We start from the raw sequence: 19028 nt of genomic DNA, 5'->3' as shown, positions 1-19028 counted from the left end.
AGTAGAGTCAGTCAGGAGGGTTGGCTTTGGCTGAGGACTTTGACTTTGACCAAGAGTTGACCAGTTGACTTCCAGGGGTATTTTGGTTGTTATTGGTATTTATTGGTTTCGGTGATTCAGTGGTGGAGTTCGTGACGGTGGTCGGATCAGTGTGATCTTGTTCTTCAGTCGGCAGTAGCAGGTGAGTCTTCTCACTATACTTTACCTAGAGTGGTAATAGAGTTATGTGACAGAGTTATTGTATGCTATCTATGCTATGTGTAGCACTGCATTATTTCTATGTGATTTATGTTGTGTGTATATCAAAGTTAGGACCGGAAGGTCCACAGAGCTAGGACCAGAGAATCTACAGAGTTAGGTTTAGAGTTATGTGCCAGTGTAATTGTATGCTATTTATTTTCTGAGATTTATTGTGATATGTGATATGCATGATTCTGAGTTATCAGAGTTAGGACCTTTGGGTCCATAGAGTTAGGACCAGAGGGTCCACAGAGAGTTGGGATAGGAGGGTCCCACTGAGACACACAGACCAGAGGATCAACAGAGTTATAGCCTTGAGTAGCTAATATGTGTTAGAGTGGTATTTTGGGGAACTCACTAAGCTTCGTGCTTACGGTGTTTTGTGTTATGTGTTTCAGGTTTCTCAGGTTCACGAGACGACACCGACTCGATTGTACACACCGGGGGAAGCGTTTGTTTGAGGATCCTGTTTTATTAATTGATTGAACAAAAGAGTTATGTATTGTAAATTAAACAAATGTGATTTTTATGAAAAGCGTTAAAGAGATAACTATTTTAATTTTCAAAAAAAATATATCTTGAAAAATTACGGTGTTACACATCATCCAACGTTCACGCCCTTGATCAACATGTCTCCTTCACGCATTCTATGAGAATAACTGCTATGAAATTGAGCATTTTATAAGAATAACTACCATGAAATCGTATGATAATCCTTAAAACTAAATTCACAAATTACAAGCAAAAACTTCCAAAATGATGAATATATTTGTTTTAAATAATGAAAGAGCAACGTATCTAATTTAACAATTAGGCCTTATGAAGAATGCTTATTAGTTATTATTATAGTTGCAAATCAAAACTTATAATCTATTTGAAAATGCAAAATCCCAAATACACCTTAGTGTAATTTAAATGAATATTTTATGTTTGTAAAACAAATGAAGATAATAGGGCTTGAATATCTATCATGAAATTGAATTATGTAAGAATAAAAGTATGTGAGAATGTTTTTATATGACAAAATAAAACAAATTTTAGTAATTCTTAGAGAACTCATACTACATGTTAAAATCAAGTAACACAACTAACGAACTCATAAATTATTTTTATGTTCTTCAAGAATTTGAACATCAAGTTCTCTTTTAGACATTTCTACAAACACCTGGTGTGCAATATTCTCATAGAATTATTGTTGTGTTCTTTAAGATTTCTTAACCCAATCATTCTATTTTACTTCCTCAACAAATGAAAACCGCACCAATGGTCTTTGTACTTTCAGTATTCCAGCAAATATACACGAGATACAGAAAGCATAAGAATAAAATCGAGGAAGTGAATTAGAGGAATTACATAGTGACATCTTCCCTCCTACGAAGTTTGACAGGAGTTCCAGATCGGGGAGACATGAGAGGAGAAGCAGAGAGCTCATCGAGGACCAGGATCTTACCCGACTATCACGAACCATTCCACCTCCGAACCCAAACGATGGTCCCAACATCGCTGAGGAGGAGAGAAGGCAGCTTCCGGTGTTGCGAGGGCGACGATATGTTACCAGATTTGGGTGGGATGGGGTGTGAAGCAGGAGCAGCGATGAAGAGAATAGGGTCAAATAGAGATGCAAGAATGGTCGGCAGATGGTGTACGACACCAACAGAGGAGCGACAACTTCCAGTGGTACGACGGTGGTGCTAAGTCGTCGATTGGATGGATAGGTGAGTGAAGCAGGAGCCTTCAAAGGATTTTAGGGTTTGCATCTTAAACGAATTTGAAGGGATTTATAGGAAAGCAATCCAATATTTTAGGGATTAATTAAATTTTTATTTAGTTAACAAAGTTAATTAATATGTTAGATTACATATCCTTATTTAAGTTTTTGAAATGATTGATACATATTAATGCATATAATAACACAATAATTACTTTTAATACCTGAATATATATATATATATATATATATATATATATATATATATATATATATATATATATATATATATATATATATATATATATATATATATATATATATATATATATATATATATATCAAACATTATCTTAGTGATGGTTGAATCCTTGTTAGGTGCACCTAAAACCGGGCTGGTAAACTAATTGTTTAATTAATATACAACTAATCTTCCCCAAATGCTTCAACCACACACAATCTCACTATTTCTAGCTTTCTTAATTAAGGAAATAAAGTAACATTTGCCAACCTAATCCGATGCCTCTGTTGACATTATTGATAGTGTACATATACAAATCATTAACTTACCGTATTAGAATTTATCGCATTTTTCTTTTGCTTGATCATCGGTAGACTGTCAACATCTGGTTCTTTGTCGATGTTATCAGCCATGACTGTAAGCATGAATATATGTGAATATAAGTGAAATAATGGTTTAACGTTTTTATATACAAGTTGGAAATTAATCCGCGCCTAATTAATTGAAACTTATATTATGTATTTGTATACGTATCTTTTGTCTCTTGCTATTAGTTGCCATAAGAGTGGAGGGGAGGACCATAGCTACTAATCAACCCCTCATTGACTTCACTGCTGATGATTCGCTAGAGATACTCAGGAATGTAACTCATGTCGCCTAAGTTTCTATCCAATCGTATTAACCAAATGACCTTAAAAGCATATATTAACTCCGTACAAGTATAAATCCATCCGTATGTACATCAAGAATTAATGATCAACTATAGCTTGATATAGTTCCAAACCAAAACCAATAATAAACAAAAATCGACAACGTAATATTCATGTGGTTTTAACCACGGCGTCTTGGATCTGTAACATTGATCTTCCAGTGCTCATCGGCAAATCCATGTTTCTTAGCCTGCATTCGATCCCACTTCAACTCTATCTTCCTTTGCTTCGTCAACTTACAGTAATTCTGCAAGCTCTCATCAATGGTGTCATGAAGCTTCCACCATGTTCGGTGTGCGACATCACTAGCATACACGTGTTGATCCCCTATATCCCAGTTACAATCGTAGTCCCTGTAGCATAGCCATGGCTTGATTCCCAAGTAATGTATGGCGTAAAGCTTCGGTGGATCAGCCCCAAACAACTGGTTTTTCATGCTAGTTTCCACAGTTGTATTTGACCAAAAGTTCTTCAAGAAGTTAACCCTTCTCGGTAATCTATGCCAGTAAACGAATATCTCATTCAAAAACCCTTGATCGCCACCATTGTACGAGACGATGTCGTTGGTACGTTGCATGAAATGCATGAAAGTACAGTTTGATGGCTCGATGACCATTATACCGGAATTGAATATTGAATTATCATTGCCGACGGCGGACATTTGTGGGAACGAGAAGATGATGTCAAGATTGCGGAGGACGATGATGTCAGAGTCGATGAAAATGATCTTGTTGTAGTCGGTGAGCTGCCATAGCCGGAATTTGCTGTAGTTGTACTCGTTATAAGAGTCTTTCTCGGCTCGTGGGTTGCGGATGCGTTCGATGATTCTTATAGTCCAACCGGCGGCAGCTAATACCTCGCGTGTAGCGACGGAGATGGAGGTGTCGATGAGGAGGATGAGGTCGTGTTTGGTTCCTGTTTTGAGGAGGGATTGGGCTAGCATGATGGCACCGCAGACGTATGATTCCGACGAGTGGAGCACGGTGGCGTAGGCTTGACGTTTTGTCGATTTTCGTCTTGAGTTTGTTTGTTGGATCTTGGTTACATCGTATACTTCATCGTTTCCTGTGAAAAGATAAATAAAGATTAAATTTTTATAAAAATGTAATTGAAATTCTTTTTATTAAATAAGAAAGATCGTACCTTTTCCCCATAGAGGTAAAGCCAAGTTACAAGTGCCAACGGGTAAATAAACCTTTTGTTCCAACTTCTTCATATTAGGCCGATAATACCACCAATCGCCGTCGTGTGCTAGCAAATCGTCACACCGGAATATCTCCACCATTGGCCGGCACTTGCTCAAAACAACTACCTTTGGCTTCCTATTCCAATTCTTCCTCCCTCTCCTCACCACCATATTCGCCGCTATCAGGTGCAGTTGCAACCGGAAAACATCTCTTCCCCACCCTTCCGCCGGAAACTTGCATGGTATCTTCACCACTATCATGTCGAAATACCCGTATTTCTTGTAATCCGGCATTGGAATCTCCGGACACAATGTTTCATGCATCTCTTCTTCTTCATCTATCCATTCCGGGAACAAGTCCTTCCATTCGAATAAATCTGAAACCTTTTCAAACGTCACAGGAATCGTCTTTCCAAGCACGTTCCAATCGCTTAAATCCTCCCCTTCCATATTCACCATCCCCATCCTCATCCTTATCCCTGTTCCCGGATAACCACTTACATTTAAGAAACTTGGCCTCTCTCTCTTCACCATTTTGGTTCCAATTTTTTGCTTTGAGTGATTACTACTCGACTCTACTCCGTCTTCCAGCAGCACTGCCTTCATCTTGTACCCGGTTTCCACCTAAAAAGAAATTAATCAGCTAAATATGTTAAGACACAAACGTAAAAACAAAGAACCCATGAAGGTTCTTTGTTTTTCAGGCATGGAGGCAGCTCACCTTACCTTGTGGTGGCAATCACGGAGGGAGCAGCGAACATATGACGCAGCATTTTCATGATAGACGGAGGAGGCCGATGGACGGAGGAGGAGGGTGGCATAAATAACAAGAAAACAAGATAGGAACACAAGATTGATCCTAATGACCAAAGATTTTGAAGGGGTGACCTTCCACATTGTTGTAGTTGAAAAGGCAAAAATGGCTCGAAGATGATGTATATTTGAGCCTATTTCCAGATTTTTATCTACTCAATATATGATCAAGAAATAAAGGGGGTGAGAAGAGTTTAGAATTGAATTTTAATCAAAGAAATAAAGGGGGTGAGAAGAGTTTAGAATTGAATTTTAATCAAAGAAAGAAGTAGGCAGTTGAAGGGCTCCAAGTGTCGATCTATGATTGCTTGAACAAAATCAACCTTTGCCGATTAGCAATATACATTCACATCCTCCACAATTATATACTTGAACAAAAAAAATACGTTATATGTCTGTATTTTCATAATCATATTTATTTTATGTTAGATATCTTAGCTAAAATTGAAAAAAATATATATAAAAAAATTAATAATATGTAAATCTTATCATCTTTTCTATCAAATTTTGGTTGAAATGGGTATGATTGTAAACTTAAAATAAAGAATAATGGGCGGTGAGTAAGGCATGGCCAACAACTCATTAGTTGGGTTGTCAAGTTTTCAAGTTTCTAAGATGAAACGTCACTATTAGCCGTTACGTACGAAATAGCAACGCTACCATCTACATACACCTATTTACATTTCATGCCCTTCCATGCGCACTCGTATTTTTGGTTTAAAACTCACATATCCTCTTTTTCTTATATATCATATTGTGCTCCAAAATATGTTTTCGCTGTATTGTAACTAAAAGAAAGTGATCGAGATAATAATTTATGTTTTGTAGGAATGTACAATTTGTATTATATAATCATCTAACACATAAATATATTCTTATTATTTAATTAATTTATTATTATTATTATTTGACAAAATTTCATAAACGGTCCTAGTAGTTTTTTAAAAGTGACAGCTTGAGGACAATGAAGAAAATGCTACACTACTTGTCCTTATGTTTCATTTTATTGCAAATTTGATCTTATAAAATGATCAATTTCCCTTTTCATTATCATTTTCTAGAATAAATTACACATTTGGTACCTATGGTTTGCCCAAATTCACATATTTCGTCATAGTATTGGATTTTTTATGGCTAGTCGATGTGGTTTGCATTCGTTGCATTAGTCGTCAAGTCAATTAAATAGATAGTATCGCTCTCTTTTATATACTTTTATACAAGGTATCATAATCATGTATTACATGAGTTTATTTTAAAAAAAAATTAAATATGAAATTTTAACAATTTGAAAAGTTTAAATTTATAAGAAAAATAAGAAAAATTTTAAATTATTAAAATTAATGAGACTTTAATGTATTGAATACATTACGTGTATAAACAATTTTCTAATAAATATCTTACATATATATTATCTTACATATTAAATATGGAATTTTAACTTAATAAAATGAAAAAATTAATAAAATGACAAGTGAAAAATAAAATATTCAAAAATTTAGAAAATCTCATGTGTCCAAATGAAATAGAAGAAGACATGTGGCAAAAAGTTCTTTACTTATTAGGGAGGATTTTCTTTTTATACTTATATATATATATATATATATATATATATATATATATATATATATATATATATATACACACACACTAATAATAATAATAAATTAGGAAAATCTCTCTTTCATCCCTGCTACCATCACCTTCTTCCAACTATGGATGACATTTATAATTTGAAAACAGAACCAAACCGGAATCGGACTGAAACCGTTAGAATAGGAATATAAAGAATCGGTTCCAGTTCCGGTTTTAAAGAATGGTTTTATCTAGATTCCTAGTAATTCTGGTTTGGATTTATCAGGTTCAGGTAAACTGATGAAGTAATAATCGAGTAAAGAGAATCAAATCATAGTAATATCAATATGAAATGAACATGAGGAGTAAGTATAATCTTGTTTCAGCTCAATTATACTTCTACAGTTTTACAGAGAGTAAAAAGACAAGTACTGTAAAGACTCTTATCTAACTCTAAGTAAAGTCCCGATTTATATGAGACATGAAAGAATACAAAAAATACTAAGGCATAGATATTAAGCTTTGAATATTAGACACCTTAGTAAATAAATTACAAAATATACGAAGGGTACAGACTTTGACTCATTACAACTTAATTTCGACCCTTACAATCTTCCCCTTTGTAATGAAGTCAACTTCTCTCAGTTTATTAGAACCTGTATGGCATACATCATCACCCTTCGGATTTTCGTGTACCATGAAATAATCTTCTTAAGCTCCTTCTTGTCCCTTTTGTTATTTTTCTTGCAATTATTCATATGAACAATGAAGTTCGTATATTGAGACGTCGTATATCTTTCAATTTCACAAGCTTAGAACAAAAATCTTTTGGCTTTTCCACTTTTAACCTTTCCATCAAAAACCATTCCAAAAGGTTTTAAACAAATTTCCCCATCTGCATACTTCTTCAATTCAGATTGGGACTTTGTAGGTTCCATTGGAGCCTTAACTTCTAAGCCCTTCACAGTTGCCAGTTCCACATCCGTAAGAGCCAAACACTCATAGTAATTCTCCACAAAGATCTTGATGTTTTAAGAGTAATGCAACTTGTATAAGATCATACAACTTCATTAGTGGAAAATCAGCAACTGTAAAATCACAAGTTTGACTATTTTCCCTTGCTACAAAAAATCTCAGATTCTGCATCATATATTCGAATAAAACATCCATCTTTATGTTGATCTGTAACACCGTAAATTTCAAAACAAAATTTTCAAATTTTTATAAAACATAATTCATTTAATATTCAGAAAACAACCATATTTAATCATTCAATTCAAGTAATACAAAATCCCAAGATCTCCAAAATCATAAACCCTATGCGTGTGTACGGATCAAGTCGGCGCCTTCCCGCGGTTGTCACTAGTACCTGAAACAAATAACATCAAACACTGTAAGCACAAAGCTTAGTGAGTTCCCCAAAATACCACATATAACACATATTAGCCACTCGAGGCTATAACTCTGTGGGTCCGTGCACCTAAACTCTGTGAACCCTCAGGTTCTAACTCTGTGAACCTTCCGGTTCTAACTCTATAAACATGCACAACATAAATCACATATAAATAATGCAGTACAACACATAACATACATAGCATAAAAATACTCTGTCACATAACTCTGGTTACCTACTCAAGGTAAAGTATAGTGAGAAGACTCACCTCACGTGTCTTGGTAATTCGTAAACCCCTGAAATCACTAGTGCTCGATCTCCCGAGCTATAGTCCTCCTATAACACAATACATCTCTAATTAACACTTTCCCAACTAAGGTTGACTACCCCTTAACAAGTCAACATAGGTTAACACTGGTCAATGGTCAATGGTCAACTTTGACCGGACTCGGCGAGTGCACTATAGCGACTCGGCGAGTCTAAGCGTATACACTTATTTCCCTGGGATCCTCTCCTGACACATCGAGTATTCTCCTAACTCGACGAGTTCCACCTGGCATGAGTTATGGGGCCACCACGACTCAACTCGTCAAGTCTCAAGAACAACTCGGCGAGTCCCAGCTTGACTCAGTTCACCTGTCAACCCACTCTGACTCTCCCTGACTCACTGAGTCAACCCTCAACTCAGCAAGACCACTCGCTGAGTGGTGCTGGGCAATATTCATGCTACTCGCCGAGTTTGTTCTTCGGACTCGGCGAGTCCATGCCATTCAATGACTCAAACTCGCACCTAAGGTCAGATCCGGTCCATTAACTCATAGGTCCAGTCCTTTCAAGCTTATATAGCACGTAAAGTCACTATCTTGATGCACATACAACATCTATATGACCATATATGATGATTTAGTCCCAAATACCACAACTCAAGGTCATATTCTCCATTGCTCTTCATAAAGCTTGATGATTGAGGCTCTCTGGACCTCTATGGATCCAGATCCAAAGCCTCAACATTAGATAGGGACTATTTAGCATCAAATCAATCCAATAAGGGCCATAAGAAACCCTAAATTCAAATATACTTCATAAGACAGAAGATGAGCTGAAGTAATACCTCAAGTTCAAAGATCTGAGCTTCAAATCCACAGTATAGCAATCTCCTATGCTTCCTCTTGGTTATGACCTCCTTCTCCTTGCTAAATAACACCACAAAGGTCAAGAATGGCTTCCTTTCTCTCTCAAAATGCTCAAGCACTATAGGGTTTCTCTCTATGGATTGGTGAGCACAAATGGCGGCCATAAGGCCCTTTAAATAGGTCTCAAACCCCGAGAATTAGGGTTTCTTCACACAGCGTGGACTCGCCGAGTCCGGACGCGAACCCATGCCCAATACCGCGATCCTACTCGGCGAGTTTGAGCTCCAATTCGCCGAGTCCACTCACAATTCCAAAAATAAACCAATCATAAATACTTGGAAATTCTGGGCTGTTACAATTCTTACCCACTAGAACTAGACTTCGCCCTCGAAGTCTCACTCTGCAAATAACTCCGGATGCTGCTCTCGCATCTCACGCTCCGGTTCCCATGTCATCTCGGACCCCTTCCGATGCTGCCACTGAACCAAAACCAAAGGTACCTCCTTGTTCCTCAGAACTTTGATTTTCCGATCTCTGATGGCCACTGGTCTCTTAGCATAATTCAGGCTCGCATCCACCTGAATATCCTCTAATGGAACCACTGCCGACTCATCGGCTATACACTTCCGCAATTGCGACACATGGAAAGTGTCGTGAATCTGCCCCAACTCTGCTGGCAAATCCAAACGATAGGCTACCCTGCCTACCCTCGCGACTACCCGAAATGGCCCGATATATCGGGGCCCCAACTTGCCCCTCTTCCTGAATCGGATCACTCCCTTCCAAGGAGAGACCTTAAGGAGCACAAAATCATCGACCTGGAACTCAAGTTCAGACCGGCGTCTGTCCGCATAACTCTTCTGTCGACTCTGGGGAGTCAGTAACCTCTGTCTGACCTATTGGATATACTCTATCGTCTGAAGCACTATCTTAGTGTTGCCCGGCTTCTCCCCAACAAATGGGGGTCCGACACCTCCTCCCGTACAACAGCTCAAAGGGTGGCATACCGATGCTCGAATGATGGCTGTTGTTGTAAGAAAACTCGGCCAAAGGCAAATACTGTAACGCTTGTGTTTCTGGGCTTGCCATTTTTAGCAATGTAATAGTCTAGGTTAACCTTTGTAACCCGTTTTGAAATAATATAAGTGTATTATTTGAGTATTATGTGTTTTGTACTTAATTGCTTAATTATGTGGTTTGATTAATTAAGAATAAAAATAAGCGACAAAATTTAAGTGTAAAATAAACTTGATATCTTTAGATAATGTTGTAGTAGTTGAAACAAGGTTTCCGAAGATATAAAGAATGCCGAAATCCGAGTTATAACGAAGAAGTTATGACCTGTCGAAGTTTCGCAACAGAACCGACAACGCTGAATGACGTAAAAAGTGAAATTTACGTTAGAGCGATAGTTAGCCTTAGTGATCTAAATGAGAATCGAAGATCTCGTTGTTAGTATCAAAGCGATAAAAAGTTAGGCGAGAACGGACGTCAAACGAAGAAGTTATGAATTTATAACGAAATTTTCTGTCCCAGCCTATTAAAAAATAAATAATAAAAATAAAGTCGAAATTAGCCGACGAAGTCTAAACAAAAGTTGTAGAGCGTAGTCTCACCTTCGCGTGGATATAAGGAACATCGAAAACAGAGTTCGTATGAGGAAGATATGAATTTTCGAAGTTTATTAAATAATTAATAATTAAAATTAATTATTAAACCTCGGTATTATCCGGAGGCGAGTCACCCGACTCATCCGGAGTACGCCCCGCGTACTCGAGTATGCCCCACGTACAGCGAAGAGTGTCGACACTCGCACTCGAGGACTTCATATGATGCATGCAGTGACGTTTTGGAGGCAGTACGCCCCGCGTACTGCGAGGCATCAGCCTCCTATAAATAGGATGCGAGGGCAACCGACTTCTTTGCTATTTTTCTCCATTCTCTCTCCCGTTTTGCCTCAATTTGCATGCCAGAAATACCTCGAAGCCCCAGTAATATTCCCGAGTCCCGAAGCAAGTCCCGAGATCCCGAAGATCCCGAGAAGTGCGGTTTCCGAGCCGAAGCTCTGCCCGCGAGAAGTTCGATTTTTGTAGAGATCTTCCAGATCTGCTGAGGATTACTACTTTTGCAAGTCGTAGTGATGTCCGATCATCTTCTGATCAAGTGAGTGTATACTACCTTTCATAAACGCAATAATAATACAAGTATGGTTTGAGTGTATTAAGTATATTGTTGTTTATATGTGTGAGTGTGTTGTTACTTTCTCCTAACGTATAATTATGAAGTATTGTATATGAGATACGTGTTATGTGTATATTTTGTTGTTATGTGTGTGAATGTATATTCACTTTCTTCTATCTTACAGATCTGATTATTTCTATATGAAATACTGATGGGTTTTAGCCATAAGAACTTTCCTATGTGCGCATGCAAAACCCTAATGCTTGGATCTAGGCTTTCTAATTAAACATGCTTTGAATCGAAGACTTCTAATGGCTAATTAGGTTAAATAACAACATTGAAATAGATTTAGAATCATACCTTTGAGTTCCTTGTTGATCTTGTTGTCTTGGAGCTTCTAGAGTCACAAATGTCACTCCTCTAATGGTTTACAAACACCAATAGCAAGCAAGATGATTTAGGAGAGAGGAGAGGGGAGGAATTTGGCCAGAGTATCTCTACTTTTTATGGTATATCGAATTCCCTCACCCCTAGGGTCTATTTATACTTGTAGACTCCTTTAGGGTTACAACCTAAACCCTAATTGGATAATCTTCTCTTAAGGCTATCCAAATCCATTCCATAGATAGGCCTTTGGACGATTTTAGCTATCCTATATCTCATAGAATTCGTCCAAAGCATATCCCAATGGATTTATAGTCTAAAGTTTAACTATCAAACAATTGACAGTTTATACCCCTTTATTTAATTAATCTCTTTAAGTCACCAAATTAATTCCAATTAATCTATGACTTATATTAATCAAATAACCATATATTATTCCTTATAATATTTACTCTCTTTTAACAAATCATCCATCAAGTTGCTATGGTGAAGGCAACCCAAAAGGACCATGCACAACCGGATCAAATACTTGCCTAATATAGTTGCAGCCTTAGACACTATTCCAACAGTCTCCCACTTGGATAAGTCTAGTAACTATACAAGTACAATTCGGTTTGCAATCGTAGCTCTCAAAGACGCTATCAACTCTGATCTAATCAATCTTGTCCTTTAGATAAGGGATCATACAGTCCTCTGTTAGATATCATGCTGACAATCCTATGGAATGGTTAGTCTAGCATTTGATTTCTCGATCTCTGATTTATTTGACATAGAACTTAATCAAACACATCAATTCAGTTCTGACCGGGCCTAACACATAAGTCAAATCAAATCATCGAGTGGCCAAGATATCTCTTCTACCCTCTTAGGATAAAATTTACAGATAAATTTCGACTTATATGCATTTACTTATTCATTAACCAACCATACACAACAATGCGTTTTATAACACCAAGTTACTGATGCGTTTTCGCATTATCAATGTACAATCAATTAACAAATAATAAACCATATATCTAGGTTTTAAGACTATATGATATTATCGTCTTGCGATCACCTTTTATATCGTATTCCATAAAGTGATTCCAGCAAGCGCGGGTTTATTCCAATGCTCAAAACCAGTTCATAAGCACACATGAACGTTGCAGCAACCCTTGCTATGTCTAACACCATTTAGACATTCTACACACCAATTCATGACAATCTTCATTCATATCTACTCCCAACATATGAACGATTGTGGACCATTTGAATAATTCGATTATTCCTAATAAACTCAATTATTCTGGGAGTCAAAACATGCAAAGTGAAACAGTAGTTAAACAATTAACATGTGATAGTAAATTTACTCATAAATAAAACTCCTTTATTTAATCATCAAATGTTAATTACATTTATCTATTATACGTTTCTAATACTATCTAATCTATACTAATATCATCCTTCAGCCCAATACTCCTAGCATGCTGCAAGTGCTTAATCCTACTCAGTCCCTTCGTAAGCGGATCTGCTGGGTTATCTTCTGATGATATCCTCTTCACTACGAGTTGTCCTTCTTCTACACGATGTCTAATGAAGTGATATTTTCTGTCGATATGTCGAGATTTACCATGATCCCTCGGTTCCTTGGTCAAGGCAACCGCACCTTCGTTATCACAGAAAATCTCCATGGGCTCCTTTATGGCCGGCACAACTCCAAGATCACCAATGAAGTTCTTTAGCCATATTGCCTCCTTCGACGCTTCGCTCGCTGCGATGTACTCTGATTCGCACGTTGAATCAGCTACGGTTTCCTGCTTGGAACTTTTCCATGTCAATGCTCCTCCATTTAGGGTAAAGACCCAGCCCGAATGCGAACGGTAGTTGTCCCGGTCGGTCTGAAAGCTGGCATCACTATACCCTCGCACCTTCAAGTCATCACTCCCTCCAAGGACTAAGAACCATTCTTTCATCCTCCGAAGGTACTTAAGGATGTTCTTCACCGCAATCCAATGTGCTTTGCCAGGGTTCCCTTGATATCTGCTAACCATGCTCAAAGCGAAGGCTACATCAGGGCGAGTACAAGTCATAGCGTACATGATTGAGCCAACTGCGGAAGCGTATGGTACTCGGCTCATTTCTGCTATCTCAGCTTCGGTACTCGGACTTTGAGTCTTACTCAACTTGGCATTTCCTTGTATCGATAGTTCTCCCTTCTTTGAGTTTTCCATACTAAAACGTTTTAGTACCTTCTCTAAGTAAGTATTCTGACTAAGTCCAATGAGTCTCTTACTTCTTTCTCTTACTATCCTTATTCCCAAAATGTAAGAAGCCTCTCCGAGGTCCTTCATAGCGAAACACTTCCCGAGCCAGGACTTAACCTCCTGCAGAGTCGGGATGTCGTTCCCTATGAGTAATATGTCATCGACATATAGAACAAGAAAGCTTACTATACTCCCACTGGCTTTGACATATACACAAGATTCGTCTTCGCTTCGTACAAATCCAAACTCTTTGACTTTCTCATTGAAGCAAAGATTCCATCTGCGAGACGCTTGCTTAAGTCCATAAAAGGACTTCTCAAGCTTACACACTCTATTCGGATGCTTCGGATCCACAAACCCCTCTGGCTGAGCCATGTAAACATCCTCAGCCAACTTTCCGTTAAGGAAAGCGGTCTTGACATCCATTTGCCAAATCTCATAATCATGAAATGCGGCAATTGCTAGCATCACTCTAATAGATTTAATCTTCGCAACTGGTGAGAAGGTCTCATCATAGTCAACTCCGGGAGTTTGAGTAAAGCCCTTCGCGACCAATCGCGCCTTATATGTGTGTACGTTCCCATCCACGTCGGTCTTCTTTTTGAAGATCCATTTGCACCCAACGGTCTTACATTCGGGCACATAATCAACCAAATTCCAAACTTGGTTATCGTACATGGATTGGATCTCGCTATCCATTGCCTCTTTCCATTTTGCAGACTCTGGGCCTGCCATGGCTTCCTTATAGCTATTAGGTTCATCAAGATTTACTAGTGTACCATCACTAATATACGTGTCCCCTTCGGTAGTAATATGAAAACCATAAAACTGGGGATGAACTCTAACTCTATCGGAACGTCTAAGAGGTAAGGATTCGTCAATCGGTTCAACCAGAGTTTCCTCCTCGGGTTAAATGCCGGCGGTAGAGGTTCCTTCATCTATCGATTCTTGAATCTCTTCAAGTTTGATTTGCCTCCCACTGTCTCCTTGGCTTATGAGTTCTCGCTCTCGGAAAACTCCTTTCCTCGCAACAAAGACAACATTGTCTTTTGGTCTATAGAAGAGATATCCAAAGGATGTTTGCGGGTAGCCGATGAAAATACATCGCTCACTTCGAGGTTCAAGCTTTTCGTGAGTATCTCGTCTTACGAAAACCTTGCAACCCCAAACCTTGATATGTGCCAACGAGGGAGCTTTCCCTATCCACATCTCGTGAGGTGCTTTGGCAACCTTCTTAGTAGGGACTCGGTTAAGGATATGGGCGGTAGTCTCTAAGGCATACCCTCAAAAGAAGATAGGTAGTGAAGCACGACTCATCATAGAGCGAACCATATCCAATAAGGTTCGATTACGCCTTTCTGCCACACCATTCAACTGCGGTGTCCTAGGAGGCGTCAATTGCGAAACTATTCTACACTCCTTGAGATAATCGTGGAATTCAAGACTTAGGTACTCTCCTCCTCGATCGGATCGAAGCATCTTGATTTTCCTGCCCAATTGATTCTCCACTTCATTCTTGAACTCTTTGAACTTTTCAAAGGTGTATGACTTTTGCTTGATTAAGTAGATATACCCATATCTACTATAGTCATCGGTAAAAGTCACATAGAAGCGGTTCCCATCCTTCGTGGTTGATCTAAAGGGTCCACATACATCGGTATGTATTAGGTCCAATAGCCCCTCACCCCTTTCACAAGTACTCGTGAAAGGTGACTTAGTCATCTTTCCAAGTAAACAAGACTCGCATGCGTCATCTTCCCTAAGGTCGAATGACTCCAACACTCCATCCTTTTGGAGTTGTGCTATGCGTTTCTTGTTGACATGTCCAAGGCGACAAAGCCACAAGGATGCTTTATCCATACTAGTGGAAGAATCAATATTCAAAACATCATTTCCTAAGTTATCAACAATCATAACAGTTTCATATATTCCATTACATTGTATAGCTTCAAAGTAAAAGACACCATTTAGATAAGCCAAAATAGAACCATTCTCATTATTAAAAGAAAATCTAAATCCTTGTCTATATAAACCATGAAATGAAATGATGTTTCTAGCCATTTCTGGCGAATAGCAACAATTGTTCAAATCTAAAACCAAACTATTCCTAAGCACTAAAGAATACACTCCAATCTTGGTCACATGCGACGATCTTCTGTTCCCCATGATTAGATTGATCCTTCCTTGCTCTACATCCCTACTTCTTCTTATTCCCTGCACATTAGAACAAATGTGATAACCACAACCGGTATCAAGAACCCAAGAAATAGCATGATTAGAATCGTTAGATTTGATTGTGTATTTACCTGCGAAAGATGGCTTGATCTTTCCTTCTTTGATCGCTTGCAGGTAATCCGGGCAGCTTCTCTTCCAATGTCCTATCTTGTGGCAGTGGTGGCACTCTGCCTCCTTTGGGTTAGAGCAGGGCTTAGTGGGATCAACTTTGGTCCCACTAGAAGAGGCACCATCTCGGGCTTTCACCTTGCGATAGTTATTCGATGAAGCTTTCCTCTTCTTTCCCTTCCCTTGACCAATAGCCAAGACAGGAGCAGCGGACGGATTGGGAGTAGGTGCAACAGACTTTTCCTTGAAGTTTCTCTTAGCGACCCTCAAGAGACCTTGGAGTTTGCTTAGGGTGACCTCTTCTTTGTTCATGTGGTAGGTCATCCTAAATTGGTTGTACATCGGAGGCAAAGAGTGAAGCACCATATCGATCGCCAAGTCTTCACCGAAGTCAACATTTAACTTGCGAAGGCGGTCGACATACCTTTTCATCTTTTGCAGGTGCACAGTAAGAGATTCTCCATGACCCATCTTAGCGGAGATCATGTTAGTGAAAATCTCATAACGCTCTTGTCTCGCGTTTTGGTGGTATCTCTCCAACAAGTCTTGATGCATCTCGTATGGATACATGTCCTGGTAGGACTTTTGGAATTCGGAGTTCATGGTGGCGATCATGATGCAATGTACCTTCGTTGCATCTCGCTCATGAGTTTCAAAGGCGGTGATTTCTTCGGGAGTAGCAACTTCGGGGTTGATTTTCTCGAGCTTCTCATCGAGGACATACTCTTTATCCTCATAGCGAGCAATGGTGCGAATGTATCTTATCCATTCGCTAAAGTTCGTTCCATCGAAGGTGACCTTTTGGCAAAGGCTCATCAACATGAAAGAACTAGCAGCAGCGTTGTTTGCGTTCGACATCTTCAATTAGAAAAAGAACAAAGATAGATTAGAATAATAATCCCTAATTATCACCCAATAAGAAAATTAGGGCTAGGATCCAACAATAACATTTACATACTAGAAAAGGGATGCCGTAATCTAACATGCAAATAAATTGAAGGTAAGTGAATGACGATTCACTAATTCTCCATTACAAAACTTAAACTATTAGTCCTAAGTGTTTTTGAGAATTCCTAGGTTCGGATGAGATTCATTGAAACTATTCAATGGCATGTTTAAATCTCGATATGCCCCTCTCGTTTGTGACTGAGATGCCGAGGATCACAAAGCGGGTGTGAATTACCATGCAAATTCACATGGTGCCTTCATTGTAACGATCACCTATTCGATGTGCCGGTAAACCACACACGCTCCATCGAACTATGATAAACAATGAATCACCCTTTGCCACCTTCGCTTAGAACCAATTAGTGTGCTGGTAAACCACACACGCTCCACTAACTTCTTAGCAAGGTGCAAAGTGTAATTTCATGGGATTGCATCAATTCACTTTTCATAAAGTAACTAAGATTGGGAAATTTTTAAAACGTGTAGTTACTTTGTATTTCTTATTATACTTTTAATGAGAGGATGAGGTTGCCCTATCCTACCCGTTCGGCTAACGACCCTCCACCAATCAAGCAAGCGGTGGGTGTGAGTGTACACCCATTAAGCGCCATTTTATAGGCCGCAACCTTATACCCACCTTATAGATCGGCTTCGTGAATGAGGCCTACTAACGGTAAGACTAGCATTTAGTTATACATATATATATATATATATATATATATATATATATATATATATATATATATTATTCTAGTAATATCATATTAGTATAGGGTTGTATTTTAAAACTTTTTAAAATCTAGGGTTTGAAATTTAAGTTGTCTAAATTAAAACTTTTAATCACAAATAAAAAATTTCAAAACTTTAGGGTAGGTTTTAAACATTTAAAACATGGAGGATCAAATAACAAATAATTGCAATTAACAATTAATATCCTAATTATCTTTATTTGATTTATCCAAGATTTCTTTTAAGATAATTATCAAAATAATTAATCATTTATCATATAAGGGAATTAAATATTTTATTAGATGATAAATATCTTTAATTAGATCAAGATTATAGTCATATATATCAAAAAATCGGATTAGGGTTGATCTAATATGATTAAGGTAAGTTTCCATAAGATAAACATGAAAAAATCCCGGTTTTGCCTCATCCAGACGCCCGGACTCGCCGAGTACAGGCCTACTCGCCGAGTCCACTTTGGAACTCGCCGAGTCCATGACTCATAAACCCAAAATCGAATTTTGCAGGTTTGTTTCAGTTAATCAAGCAACAATTTAAAGAAAACCAAGCTAGGCTCTGATACCACTTATGGGTTTTAGCCATAAGAACTTTCCTATGTGCGCATGCAAAACCCTAATGCTTGGATCTAGGCTTTCTAATTAAACATGCTTTGAATCCAAGACTTCTAATGGCTAATTAGGTTAAATAACAACATTGAAATAGATCTAGAATCATACCTTTGAGTTCCTTGTTGATCTTGTTGTCTTGGAGCTTCTAGAGTCACAAATGTCACTCTGCTAATGGTTTACAAACACCAATAGCAAGCAAGATGATTTAGGAGAGAGGAGAGGGGAGGAATTCGGCCAGAGTATCTCTACTTTTTATGGTGTATCGAATTCCCTCACCCCTAGGGTCTATTTATACTTGTAGACTCCTTTAGGGTTACAACCTAAACCCTAATTGGATAATCTTCTCTTAAGGCTATCCAAATCCATTCCATAGATAGGCCTTTGGACGATTTTAGCTATCCTATATCTCATAGAATTCGTCCAAAGCATATCCCAATGGATTTATAGTCTAAAGTTTAACTATCAAACAATTGACAGTTTATACCCCTTTATTTAATTAATCTCTTTAAGTCACCAAATTAATTCCAATTAATCTATGACTTATATTAATCAAATAACCATATATTATTCCTTAT

The 19028-nt window shown here is 38.1% G+C and overlaps 1 protein-coding gene across 2 annotated transcripts; it reads right to left on the bottom strand.

Moving 5' to 3' along the window:
• Positions 1 to 2876: 2876 nt before the first annotated feature.
• On the bottom strand, positions 2877 to 5243 carry LOC145001982 (UDP-glucuronate:xylan alpha-glucuronosyltransferase 2-like). 2 transcript variants are annotated; one of them, XM_078961300.1, is made up of 3 exons: positions 4812 to 5243; positions 4043 to 4709; positions 2877 to 3964 (listed from the first exon to the last, which is right to left on the bottom strand). In XM_078961300.1, the coding sequence occupies exons 1-3, from the start codon at positions 4980 to 4982 to the stop codon at positions 3021 to 3023; spliced, it is 1782 nt and encodes a 593-aa protein (XP_078817426.1). In that variant the 5' UTR covers positions 4983 to 5243; the 3' UTR covers positions 2877 to 3020. The 2 variants fall into 2 exon arrangements, with proteins under 2 accessions (XP_078817426.1, XP_078817427.1); XM_078961301.1 differs by having other exon boundaries at positions 4807 to 4939.
• Positions 5244 to 19028: the final 13785 nt, after the last annotated feature.

The sequence above is a fragment of the Lactuca saligna genome, chromosome 6, assembly GCF_052625555.1.
Source record: "Lactuca saligna cultivar CGN05327 chromosome 6, ASM5262555v1, whole genome shotgun sequence".
In the NCBI taxonomy this organism is placed as follows: domain Eukaryota; kingdom Viridiplantae; phylum Streptophyta; class Magnoliopsida; order Asterales; family Asteraceae; genus Lactuca; species Lactuca saligna.
The sequence above is the reverse complement of the archived record's forward strand: the minus strand, read 5'-3'. Positions and strand labels throughout refer to the sequence as shown.

Coding starts and splice junctions, on each gene's coding strand:
- LOC145001982 (XM_078961300.1), bottom strand. CDS start 4,982: ATGTGGAAGGTCACCCCTTCAAAATCTTTGGTCATTAGGATCAATCTT. Junction 4,710..4,811: donor TCCGTGATTGCCACCACAAG/GTAAGGTGAGCT, acceptor ATTTCTTTTTAG/GTGGAAACCGGGTACAAGAT. Junction 3,965..4,042: donor TTTACCTCTATGGGGAAAAG/GTACGATCTTTC, acceptor ATCTTTTCACAG/GAAACGATGAAGTATACGAT.